General features: G+C 50.5%; 1 protein-coding gene across 2 annotated transcripts in view; it reads right to left on the bottom strand.

Annotated features, from left to right (window-relative positions):
- Window positions 1-352: 352 nt before the first annotated feature.
- Window positions 353-13,602, bottom strand: part of LOC119975260 — a 137,425-nt gene continuing 124,175 nt past the window's right edge. For both annotated transcript variants that reach the window (XM_038814952.1, XM_038814954.1), the window contains 2 exons: window positions 8,655-8,757; window positions 353-695 (listed from right to left, as the gene is read on the bottom strand). In XM_038814952.1, the coding sequence (XP_038670880.1) occupies window positions 518-695; window positions 8,655-8,757 (281 nt within the window). In that variant the 3' untranslated portion in view covers window positions 353-517. The remainder of the gene's footprint in view (window positions 696-8,654; window positions 8,758-13,602) is intronic.

Below are 13,602 nucleotides of genomic sequence, written 5' to 3'. Positions count from 1 at the left end.
GCCAACGCTGAAATTGACACAACTGACAGTTGGGGTCCATAAGCCCCCCCGCGGTATATCGCGAACCGCGGTATTGCGGAGCGCGGTATAACGGGGGACTACTGTAATAGAATTTACAGTGCAGAAGGAGGCCATTCAGCCCATCGAGTCTGCACCGGCTCTTGGAAAGAGCACCCGACCCAAGGTCAACACCTCCACCTTATCTCAATAACCCAGTAACCCCACCCAACACTAATGGCAATTTTGAACACTAAGGGCAATTTAGCATGACCAATCCACCTAACCTGCACATCTTTGGACTGTGGGAGGAAACCGGAGCACCCGGAGGAAACCCACGCACACACGGGGAGGATGGCACAGTTGGCACAGTTCTCTGTGAGTTCGACTCTCTGCTAACGTAAGTGTGGTTACTCTGTCTGACTGACCCAGACAAGCTCTTAGCCATGTGGTGGACTACCCACCAGGAATCACTCACTATCCACAAAACTGGGCTGATTTTCCCCTCCCTGACCCAGGCTCAGTGCAGTGGAATCTGGACAATCCCATTCCTCAGAAGGTCTTGTTCTCCAGCCGCTCCATCCTGATGCTCAGGTGCTGTTGTCACAAGGCCCCGTGCTTCACCTCGACAGGTCACCTCTGTCAAAGAGACGCCGTTAGATGCTTCATTTTGATTGATCTGGTGTCTATTTTGTTTCCTAGGAGCGAAAAACCAGCAGAGTTCAGGTTACATTAAAAGAATCCAAAACTTCGGACAAGTGAGTAAAAGGGCTATTCAGGAGCACAGACCGATTAAATTCCACTCAACATCCTGAGATTGAGCGACAATAATTTGTATTTTTGCACCTTTATAGAACAGAAGTACTTCACAGGAGAGATCAAACAATATTTGATATTCGAGACAGGGAGTGAGGCAGAGAGGTTTAGGCAAGGAATTCCACAGCTTCAAGGCCGAGGAAGCTGAAAGCGTGGCCGCCAATGGTGGTGATGGAAACTGAGGTATGGACAAAGTAGGCAGAATCTGAGATGTGCAGAGACCTGAGGATTGTGGGGTTGAGGAAGTTAACAGAGATGAGGAAGGGGTGAGGTCACAGAGGAATGGGAAGAAGAGAATGGGGGGAATATCACAATTGATCTATTACTGAAACAGTCAGTGAGGACAGGGGGCTGGATTCTCCGCACCCTGACGCCGAAATCGCGTTTGGTGACGGGTCGGAGAATCCTATTTTCACATGAAATCGGGATCGGCGGCGGTTTGGTGATTCTCCGCTGTCCTAAAGGGGGCGTACTCGGGGAGTATGCCACACAGATTATTCACTGCCAGAGGCTATTGCCAGAGGCCCGCCCCGCTATTAACCACCCCCGACCGGCCAAATTCCTGATGCCATGGATCTAATCTGGTTCTGCCATTCGGGATACTCGTGAGGCGGCTGCGAACTCAGGCCACAGCCACCAGTCAGGGCAGGCCGATCGGAGGACAGGGGTGGGCCTCATTCGGGTCTTGGCTTTTATTGTGCGAGTGGTCCGAGTCGGATGCGCGGCACTATTTCCGCGGTCCAGGTCCGCGGTCTGAGTCCGCCGTGCTCATGCGCGGCCTCTGACCCGGAAGTGCGGGGGTCTGCATTGGCATCTGGAGCTGCGAGCTCCAACGACAGCTGCCTGCTACTCCCCAACTAGGCTGTGAATCTGTGGCCTTTTGGCACCAGTTTTTCTGGAGTAAAAGACCACATTTTTCATGTCGGCGTGGGGACATAGTCTTTGAAACAGAGATAGTGGGGTGGGATAGGCTGGCTGTGCCGCTGGCCAGGCCCCCAGTCAGTGAACTTAGAGGCGATAAGAGAATTCTGTGCATGTCGGTCCAGGCGCACATGTTCTTTGGCCTCTTGTGCCTGCCCAGACCCCAAGTCTTGCCCATCCTGGCCTTCCTCTGCATCCTCCTCATCAGACGAGACCTGATAACATCCTCCTCCTCCAGCACATTGCCCCTCTTCTGTGCAATGTTGTGGAGGACGCCACAGGTCACCACGATGTGGGAGACCCTCCTCGCGCTGCACTGGAGGCCCCCTCGAGAGCGGTCCAGTCACTGAACCGCATCTTCATGATGCCGAAACACCACTCAATCACACCCTTGGTCATGGAATAGGGATCTTTTTACCCGGTCTCCGCGCTGATCTGTGGCCTCCAGATATGAGCCATCAGCCAAGACCGAAGCGGATAACCTCAGTTGCCCAGGAGCCACCGTCCCTCCCCCGGAGGAAGGGAGGGGCACCTCGAAGAAGCTACGGACCTTTGAGTGTGACAGGCTGAAGGCATCTCATAGTCACACACCAGTCGTGCATTCATCGAGTGGAACCCCTTTTGGTTTGTGAATACAGACCTGTCATCTGCAGGTGCTCGTAGGGAGATATAAATCCCGTCGACTACCCCGGACCCGGGACATCTCAGCGATGGCAGCCAACTCTGCTGCCCAGGCATCCTGGTGGGTTCGGTGCACATTGAAATTGATATATTGTGGTGACCGGGCATATCGGGCCTCTGTGACGGTGCAGATGGACCTGTGCACCAAGCTCTGTGAGACCCCGAACAGGTCTCCATTCAGTGCCTGGAAGGACCCTGTGGTGTAAAGGATCAGGGCAACTGTCACCTTGATGGCCACTGGGAGTGTGTGTCCTCCCCCATTCCCGATGGTGCCCTGTGTGCCATGCTCTGGCAGATATGTCGACCTGTCTCTGCTCAGCCGCAGTCTTCAACTGCATGCCCGGTCCGGCAGGTCCTCGAATTACAGGCACTGCCGGTACACACGAGGCCTAATGCAGTGCCTCCTTCCCACCTCCAACTCGACCTGTTGGGTGGCTGGCCCTCCATCCTCACCAGCTGACTTCTGGTCTTCTGATGTAGGCTCCACTGCTGCAGCTTCCTCCTCCTTGAACAGTTTTTAAAAAGTTCATTTCGGGGTTTTGGGTGCCGCTGGTTAGGCCAGGATTTATTGCCAATCCCTAGTTGCCCTTAAGAAGGTGGTGGTGAGTTACCTTCTTGAATCGCAGCAGTCCTTGGTGTGCTGTTAAGGAGGGAATTCCAGGATGTTGCCCAGCAACAGTGAAGGAGGTGGTGTTGTTCCCAGGTATGTGTTGCTCTTGTCCTTCCAGATGGTAGTGGTTTTGGGTTTGGAAGGTGCTGTCTCAGGAACTTGGGTAAGTTACTGCGGTACACAAGGGGGAGCAATCAAACGGGGCTGCTTTGTCCTGGATAGTGTTGAGCTTCTTGAGTGTTGTTGGAGCTGCACTCATCCAGGCGATTAGATTATTCCATTACACTCCTGAATTGTACCTTGCAGATGGTGGGCAGGCTTTGGGGGGTGGGGGGGGGTGTCAGGAGGTGAGTTATTCATCGTATGTTTCCCAGCTGTTGACCTGCCCTGGTTGCCATACTGCTAATGTGGTCAGTCCAGTTCAGTTTCTGATCAATGGTAACCCCCAGGATGCCAGGATGTTAATTGTTGGGGATTCAGCAATGGTAATGCCATTGAATGTCAAGGGGCAGTGGTTAGATCATCACTTGTAGGAGATACGATGTGGAGATGCTGGATTGGACTGGGGTGACAACAGTAAGAAGTCTTACAACATCACGTTAAAGTCCAACAGGTTTGTTTCGAATCACTAGCTTTCGGAGCACAGCTCCTTCCTCAGGTGAATGAAGAGGTGGGTTCCAGAAACATATATGTAGACAAAGTCAATGATGCAAGACGATACTTTGAATGCGAGTCTTTACAGGTAATTAAGTCTTTACAGCTCCAGATGGAGCAAGTGGGGAGAGGGACAATCCCAGGTTAAAGAGGTGTGAATTGTCTCAAGCCAGGAGAGTTGGTAGGATTTTGAAAGCCTAGGTCAGATGGTGGGGGGTGAATGTAATGCGACATTAATCCAAGGTCCCGGTTGAGGCCATGTTCATGTGTGCAGAACTTGGCTATAAGTTTCTGCTCGGCGATTCTGCGTTGTCGCGTGTCCTGAAGGCTGCCTTGGAGAACGCTACCCTGAAGATCAGAGGCTGAATGCCCTTAACTGCTGAAGTGTTTCCCAACTCGAAGGGAACATTCCTGCCTGGCGATTGTAGCGAAATGCCCGTTCATCCGTTGTCGCAGCGTCTGCATGGTCTCGCCAATATACCACGCCGAGGGACATCATTTCATGGGCATCCTTTGGGCAGCACGGTAGCATAGTGGTTAGCACAAATGCTTCACAGCTCCAGGGTCCCAGGTTAGATTCCCGGCTTAGGTCACTGTGCGGAGTCTGCATGTTCTCCCCTCTTATGCGTGGGTTTCCTCCGGGTGCTCCGGTTTCCTCTCACAGTCCAAAGATATGCAGGTTAGGTGGATTGGCCATGCTAAATTGCCCTTAGTATCCAAAATTGCCCTTAGTGTTGGGTGGGGTTACTGTGTTATGGAAATTGGGTGGAGATGTGGGCCTGGGTGGGGTGCTCTTTCCAAGAGCCGGTGCAGAGTCGATGGGTCGAATGGCGTCCTTCTGCACTGTAAATTCTATGATTCTATGGTTCCTGCAGCGTATGAGGTAGACGGCGTTGGCCGAGTCGCACGAGTATGTACCACGTACCCGGTGGGTGATGTTCTCATGTGTAATGGTGGTATCCATGTCAATATCCAGAGATTGCCATGGCAGGGTTGTGTGGTGTCGTGGTCGTTGTTCTGAAGGTTGGGTAGTTTGCTGCAAACAATGGTCTGTTTGAGATTGCGCGGTTGTTTGAAGGCAAGTAGTGGGGATAGAACATAGAACGATACAGCGCAGTACAGGCCCTTCGGCCCTCGATGTTGCACCGACATGGAAAAAAAACTAAAGGCCATCTAACCTACACTATGCCCTTATCATCCATATGCTTATCCAATAAATTTTTTAATGCCCTCAATGTTGGCGAGTTCACTACTGTTGCAGGTAGGGCATTCCACGGCCTCACCACTCTTTGCGTAAAAAACCCACCTCTGACCTCTGTCCTATATCTATTACCCCTCAATTTAAGGCTATGTCCCCTCGTGCTAGCCACCTCCATCCGCGGGAGAAGGCTCTCGCTGTCCACCTTATCTAACCCTCTGATCATTTTGTATGCCTCTATTAAGTCACCTCTTAACCTTCTTCTCTCTAACGAAAACAACCTCAAGTCCATCAGCCTTTCCTCATAAGATTTTCCCTCCATACCAGGCAACATCCTGGTAAATCTCCTCTGCACCCGTTCCAAAGCTTCCACGTCCTTCCTATAATGAGGCGACCAGAACTGTACGCAATACTCCAAATGCGGCCGTACTAGAGTTTTGTACAACTGCAACATGACCTCATGGCTCCGGAACTCAATCCCTCTACCAATAAAGGCCAACACACCATAGGCCTTCTTCACAACCCTATCAACCTGGGTGGCAACTTTCAGGGATCTATGTACATGGACACCGAGATCCCTCTGCTCATCCACACTACCAAGAATTTTACCATTAGCCAAATATTCCGCATTCCTGTTATTCTTTCCAAAGTGAATCACCTCACACTTCTCCACATTAAACTCCATTTGCCACCTCTCAACCCAGGTCTGCAGCTTATCTATGTCCCTCTGTAACCTGCAACATCCTTCCGCACTGTCTACAACTCCACCGACTTTAGTGTCGTCTGCAAATTTACTCACCCATCCTTCTGCGCCCTCCTCTAGGTCATTTATAAAAATGACAAACAGCAACGGCCCCAGAACAGATCCTTGTGGTACACCACTCGTAACTGAACTCCATTCTGAACATTTCCCATCAACTACCACTCTCTGTCTTCTTTCAACTAGCCAATTTCTGATCCACATCTCTAAATCACCCTCAATCCCCAGCCTCCGTATTTTCTGCAATAGCCGACCGTGGGGAACCTTATCAAACGCTTTACTGAAATCCATATACACCACATCAACTGCTCTACCCTCGTCTACCTGTTCAGTCACCTTCTCAAAGAACTCGATAAGGTTTGTGAGGCATGACCTACCCTTCACAAAACCATGCTGACTATCCCTAATCATATTATTCCTATCTAGATGATTATAAATCGTATCTTTTATAATCCTCTCCAAGACCTTACCCACCACAGACGTTAGGCTCACCGGCCTATAGTTACCGGGATTATCTCTACTCCCCTTCTTGAACAAAGGGACCACATTTGCTATCCTCCAGTCCTCTGGCACTATTCCTGTAGCCAATGATGACCTAAAAATCAAAGCCAAAGGCTCAGCAATCTCTTCCCTGGCTTCCCAGAGAATCCTAGGATAAATCCCATCCGGCCCCGGGGACTTATCTATTTTACCTTGTCCAGAATTGCCAACACTTCTTCCCTACGCACCTCAATGCCATCTATTCTAATAGCCTGGGTCTCAGCATTCTCCTCCACAATATTATCTTTTTCTTGAGTGAATACTGACGAAAAGTATTCATTTAGTATCTCGCTTATCTCCTCAGCCTCCACACACAACTTCCCACCACTGTCCTTGACTGGCCCTACTCTTACCCTAGTCATTCTTTTATTCCTGACATACCTATAGAAAGCTTTTGGGTTTTCCTTGATCCTACCTGCCAAAGACTTCTCATGTCCCCTCCTTGCTCGTCTCAGCTCTCTCTTTAGATCCTTCCTCGCTTCCTTGTAACTATCAAGCGCCCCAACTGAAACTTCATGCCTCATCTTCACATAGGCCTCCTTCTTCCTCTTAACAAGAGATTCCACTTCTTTGGTAAACCACGGTTCCCTCGCTCGACCCCTTCCTCCCTGCCTGACTGGTACGTACTTATCAAGAACATGCAATAGCTGTTCCTTGAACAAGCTCCACATATCCAGTGTGCCCAACCCTTGCAGCCTACTTCTCCAACCAACACATCCTAAGTCATGTCTAATGGCATCATAATTGCCCTTCCCCCAGCTATAACTCTTGCCCTGCGGGGTATACTTATCCCTTTCCATCACTAACGTAAAGGTCACCGAATTGTGGTCACTGTTTCCAAAGTGCTCACCTACCTCCAGATCTAACACCTGGCCTGGTTCATTACCCAAAACCAAATCCAATGTGGCCTCGCCTCTTGTTGGCCTGTCAACATATTGTGTCAGGAAACCCTCCTGCACACATTGTACAAAGAACGACCCATCTAATGTACTCGAACTATATCTTTTCCAGTCAATATTTGGAAAGTTAAAGTCTCCCATAACAACTACCCTGTTACTTTAGCTCTTTTCCAGAATCATCTTCGCCATCCTTTCCTCTACATCCCTAGAACTATTAGGTGGCCTATAGAAAATTCCCAACAGGGTGACCTCTCCTTTCCTGTTTCTAACCTCAGCCCATACTACCTCAGAAGAAGAGTCCCCATCTAGCATCCTTTCCGCCACCGTAATACTGTCCTTGACTAGCAGCGCCACACCTCCCCCTCTTTTGCCCCCTTCTCTGAGCTTACTAAAACACCTAAACCCCGGAACCTGCAACAACCATTCCTGTCCCTGCTCTATCCATGTCTCTGAAATGGCCACAACGTCGAAGTCCCAGGTACCAACCCATGCTGCCAGTTCCCCTACCTTATTTCGTATACTCCTGGCATTGAAGTAGACACACTTCAAACCACCTACCTGAACACTGGCACCCTCCTGCGAAGTCAAATCTGTGCTCCTGACCTCTATACTCTCAATCTCCCGTACCCCAAAACTACAATCCAGGTTCCCATGCCCCTGCTGAATTAGTTTAAACCCCCCCAAAGAGCACTAACAAATCTCCCTCCCAGGATATTGGTGCCCCTCAGGTTCAGATGTAGACCATCCTGTCTATAGAGGTCCCACCTTCCCCAGAAAGAGCCCCAGATATCCAGAAATCTGAATCCCTCCCGCCTGCACCATCCCTGTAGCCACAGGATGACCTTGGCAAGATGTTTGTCTTGTTCGATGACGTGTTGAAGGCTGCAAAGAGGATGCCGCAGTTCATTCGCTTTGGGGAAATACTGGACGATGAAGGGTACTCTGTCAGTTAACTGGGGCATCCATATGGCCAGTGTCACTCTGCAGAACCACGGGCTACTGTGGGTGGTCAGTGGGGTGCGCAGAAAGATGGCTGTCATGCAGGCTGCGGCAATGGTGGTCCATGCCTAGACACCCTGGCCCTACAGCCTTTCCCCTGGTCGCCCTCCCCTCCGAGGCTTGGAAGGGCCCCCCCAACCCCCCAGCCAGTGTTAGGTCAGGCAGCCCACAATCGCTCCTCTGCATGTCCTACCTTCTCTTTCTCTCCCTCATCAGGCACGGCGTCGGTTTCCCGATTTTAAAAAGCACAAATGAACCTCGCCGTTGGGAATCAACCCGGCAGACGCAGAGCATTCGCAGAGGCCCCAGAGAATACCGGGCCAGGCCCGCTAATGATATGCAAAAGGCGTTTACTGTACCTGTGGAGTGGGATGCATTGGGAGGCACAAGAGAATTGCAACTTGACATGATCCCAGCGCTGGCCATGATTTCAGCATCAGGACCACTTCTCAAACCAATTGCCTTTCCCAATTTCGGTGTTGGCCGAATTCCCGCCCATAGAGTTCGGCAACATTGAACTAAGCATTGTAAAACAAAACACAGGTTGAAATGGAAACAGTGGAACATTCTAGAACTCACCGGCTTTGTCTTTTTAGAATTATGAAAACCACAATTCCAGCAACCACAGAAACAGAAATTCCGATTCCCAATCCAGCTCTTGCTCCAGTAGAGAGTCCACGCCCTAAAGACAGAACAAAGGCCTTGAACAGACGAGGACACATGAAGAAAACTAACAGTCGGGACCTTTATCACCTAGTGTTTCAGAACCATCCCCAGAACAAACAGATCCCTGGTTAATTCTGGTCCTTGAGGGATGTGGGAGGTTAGATACCCGTAATCACACATACACAAGGCCACCCCACAGCTTCGTGCACACACAAACTGCCCCACTATGTGGTTGATACATGCTTTCCAATAGAGACAACTGGACACTGACCAGCAGCAGCCCCCCTTTAATTAAACCCAATAGCCCACTGAAATCTAGAATAAATATAAATTAAGTTTCCACCTTGGATCATTTATACTGGGATCACTATTATTTTCCACTGAGTTCAATGTTGAGGATTCCCAGGACCACTCTCTCCTGACTGTATACCACTTGCTCCCACCTCTGCCGGTGGGACAGGACATACCCAGGGATGGTGATCGAGGAGTCTGGGATGGAGGGTTTATTCTGTGAGTATGACTATGTCACACAGCTCTCCCAACTTGGACACCAGTCCCCAGATGTTAGTGAGGGGACTTTGCAGTGTTGACTGGGCTGGGTGTGTCTGTGTTGTTTCCTGATTCAATACCTGGGTCACAGCTGCTGATCCGTTCAGTTTTATTCTGGTCTTTCTGCCTAGTGGTTTGATACAAACGGAGTGAAGTGGCCGAGCCAGTCAGAGGACGGTTAAAAGTCACCCAGGTTAAGGTGGGACTGGAGTCACATACAGAACTGACTGGATAAGCACGGCAGATGTCCTTTCCTGAAGGACATTAGTGAACCAATTGGGGTTTTCCAATAATACAACATCTCCATGATCACTTGGGACAAACTTGATATTTCCAAATTTTAATTTAGTAAACTGCATTTAAATTCTGAAAATGCCCTGGTGGCATCTGAACTCCCAGGGCTGGATTCTCTGTTGCCCTCTGCCAGTAGCGGAGATTCCAATGCAGCGGAGAATCCAACTTCAGGGAAAAAATGGGATCGGCCGTTTCCGATTCTCCCATCTCCCGCTGTTGGCGAAATCGAAGTTTTTACCCTGTGTCAGCTGAAGGGTGCAAATAGGTCAAATTGACCCATTTGCTTTCTCTTAACAGGCTGGGCATCAGATTCTCCATCCCTCTGGGCCTGGATTCACGTGGGCATAGATTGGTGCAGGTATTTCCCAGTGCGGCCCTGGCACGGTGGACCTCCCGGTGGCCAAGGGGGTAAGTCTTCAAGGTGGGTGCCCCCAAAGTCCATTGGATGACCCCCCATCCCATAATGCAAATCATGCCCACCTCACCCCTATCAGGCCTCCCACCAGAGACCCCCTCATTTGAGACTCCCACAACAGAGCCCCCTCCTTCAGAAATCCCCCATTACAGAGCCTTCCCGAGCCCCACCTGAGTCAGCCCCCTCCCAACCCACCACAACAGATCTGCCTACCTGGAAGCCAGACAACAGTGCAGATAGACAGTGAAAAAAAATCACTGCTTTAAAACCTCATCTGTGCCCTACTCCTGCTGCTGACTCAGGCAGAGAAAGCAGAAGCTGTAAATTCATAGAAAACAAAAAACAACGGCCACGATTCTCCGATGTCATGCCGGTGGGGAGAATAGCGGGCTGCGCCATTTTTTCCCGCGACGCCGGTCCGACGCGCTCCTGCTATTTTCCCCACTGGCCAAATGTCTGTGGTTGGGTTCTGTGGTGAATGTAACATGATAATTCACACTATGTCTTTGTAAGCGCAGTAGCGTTATCCGACCACTAGGGGGAGTAGCTCTGGGAATGCTCAGGAGCTTGTAGAGGGCTCCACCCTTGGTTCCGCCCATGACTCCTCCCCCTAGTGCTGCTGTATAAATACCCTTGTCCAGAGTCAGCCTGCAGTTCACTGAGAGTTTATCAAAGGGTAACAGGCTGGCTCTGTAGTAAGTCGATTAAAGCCTATATTCATATCGGAAACACTGTCTGGTGAATTGATGGTTCCATCAATTTAATCGACTTAAGAACAGTCAAGGTCGATCATGGAATCAGCCCTCAAGCCTGGACGCCTGAAACTCGACCCGCAGGATGCAGAGGCCAAAGAAATCTTCTCCCACTGGCTGCGGTGCTTCAAGGCCTACCTGGCAGAAGCGAGCACAGCCGAAACGACAGAGGAACAGCAGGCACCCAAACCGGTGCCCCCACCTGGAAATGTCTCTGCTGCCGACTATTATCATGCCCCCTGCGTTGGGCCTCCTGTTGTTTCTCCACTTTCCCCGTTAAATTTGGGAAAAGGAGACTCAGCCTCGTTCGCAGCCGCCTTCCCATTAAGAGTTCAGCTGGCGGTATGCCCGTTGTGGAATGCGGTGTGGTCCTGTAATCAAACAGCTAGTGGGAGAGCTTTGTGTCTATTGATGCTGCCGGCTGCTTCTTGAGTCCCGCTTTAAGTGTCTGGACCACTCTCTCTGCCAGGCCGTTGGTCGCTGGATGGTAAGGGGCCGTTTTGATGTGACGGACTCCATTTTCCTTCAGGAACTTTCCAAATTCCCCACTTGTGAATGCCGTTCCATTGTCCGACACCAATACCTCCGGAAGTCCATGTGTTGCAAACGTGGCCCTGAGCTTCTCAATTGTCGATGCTGTGCTTGCCGTGTTTACCCGGTGGGCGTCCAACCATTTGGAGTGGGCGTCCACTATCACCAAAAACATTGAGCCCATGAATGGGCCGGCGTGGTCAATATGCAGGCGGGTCCACGGTCTGCCTGGCCATTCCCACGGGTGCAATGGCGCCACTGGTGGCACTCTTTGCCCCTGTTGGCACTCCTGGCACCGACGTACCAAGGCTGCTATGTCTATGTCTAAACCTGGCCACCAAATGTAGCTTCGAGCTAGCATCTTCATTTTAGACACCCCTGGGTGTCCGTGATGTAACTCAGTTAAGATTGCCTGACGGCCCTGAGCTGGGACGATTACCCGTGCTCCCCATAATAGGATACCATCTTCTACAGTTATTTGGTCCCTTCTGCTCCAGTATGGGTGCATCTGGGGCTCCACTGGTCTTTCCAGTTCCCCTGTTAGCAGTAAATGCTTCATCTTGGCTAAAACTGGGTCTTTTTGCGTCCACAACCGAATATGTTGTGCGTCTACTGGTAGGGTATCCAAAAAATTTAGAGTCATTACTGTCTCCTCTACTTTTGGTATTTGCGGCGGAGTGTCCGGGAGGGGAAGTCTGCTCAAAGCATCTGCATTTGCTACTCGCGTTCCCGGTCTGTGCTCCAGAACGTATCTATATGCCGCCAGTAGCAACGCCCATCGTTGGATTCTAGCTGATGCAATCGGGGGTATTGACTTGTCTTCTTTAATGCAAAAGGTACCGGCCTGGCCGTACAAAATTTCGGAAGGGCTTCTGGGTCCACGTGCAAAGTTGCTTTGACGCCTATGATTTCCCCCAAACCTTCCTGGAAGACCTCTGGGTATTTCTGGAGTACTCCACTCAACTGCCCACTTCCACTCTGGAAAATTTTCATCCAATCTAATTTTAGGTCTTTCAGCCAGTTCCGTCCAATTAAGCTCGGTCCGGAGCCCTCTACTATCGTCAACGGTACTCTGAGCAATTGTTTCTCATATTCCACAGGTACATGAGTCATGCCTAGAACTTCCAGGGGTTCCCCCGTGTAGGTTTTAAGTTTCGTCGATGTTTTTGTTAGGGTTAGTGGCTGGAGTCCATCTTTGATTTTTCTAAATGCTGCCACTCCCATTACTGATACGGCCGCACCCGTGTCTATTTCCATTATTGTCGGCCGCCCGTTCACCCGTGGGGTAATCCTAATGGGCTCTGCTTTCTTTGTTGTAATATTATATAATTGTTCCCCTTCGGAAGAGGATGGGGCGTCTAGGTTGTGTACTTCCCTGCGTCCCCACCTGCTATTCCTTTTTTGCCACCTCCTTCTAGGGTTTCTGTCGCTGTTACCCCACTCTGTCTGGTGCCAGAAACGGTCCTTCTCTGTTGGGGGAGCCTCAGCCGGCACTTCCCTCTGTCTCCAGTTAGTCCTGGCAGACTTGGGGGCAGTTCTGGGGCTTTCCTTTTTCCTTCTATTCCTCAGGTTTTTCCTGAGAGTGGCTATCTGGTAGCAGGACCCGTTGTGGTAGTCCCTCTCACAGGTATCTACCTCCATTGGCGTGCCCTGTAGTTCCTGCGCCCCACTTGCTGCCTTTTCTAGGGACAGTGCGAGCTGTAACGCCTGCCTGCAGTCTAGCTCCGTTTCCGCCAACAGGCGTTTCTGTATTGTGAGGTCATTTATACCACACACTAACCGGTCCCGAAGCATTTCATTTAGCGTCGGGCTGAACTCACATTTTTCCGCCAGCCTTCTCAGGCGGGTCAAGAAATTCGTGACTGACTCCCTGTCTTCCCGCTTCGCTGTGTAGAATCTGTACCTACGCAAAATGAGGGGTGGTTTTGGGTCGTAGTGCTCTTTCACCAATTCCGTTACTTCTTGGAAAGTTTTCGTGTCCGGCGCATCGGGATAAGTCAGACTACGAATAATGGCGAAAGCGGAGGGTCCGCACGCCAACAGCAGGATAAGCCGTCTCCTTTCATCCGTCAGTATATCATTTGCCCGGAAGAAGTAACAGATTCTCTCCACATACTGGGACCAGTCCTCAATAGCCAGGTCGAATGCCTCTAACCTCCCAAAAAACGGCATTTTTAAAATGGCAAGGCTTACCCTCCGAATGCGGCAACTGGTCTCTGCAAAATTCGTAGTTTACCTCGTCGCCACTGTAGTAATCCACGGGAGGCAGGAGTTCCGTCACCACACCAATATTTATTTACAATAACGATATTACAGGAGC

This window comes from Scyliorhinus canicula, chromosome 12 (genome assembly GCF_902713615.1).
Source record: "Scyliorhinus canicula chromosome 12, sScyCan1.1, whole genome shotgun sequence".
Taxonomy (NCBI): Eukaryota; Metazoa; Chordata; class Chondrichthyes; order Carcharhiniformes; family Scyliorhinidae; genus Scyliorhinus; species Scyliorhinus canicula.
Note: the sequence above shows the minus strand (reverse complement) of the source record. Positions and strands in the feature narration are given on the sequence as shown.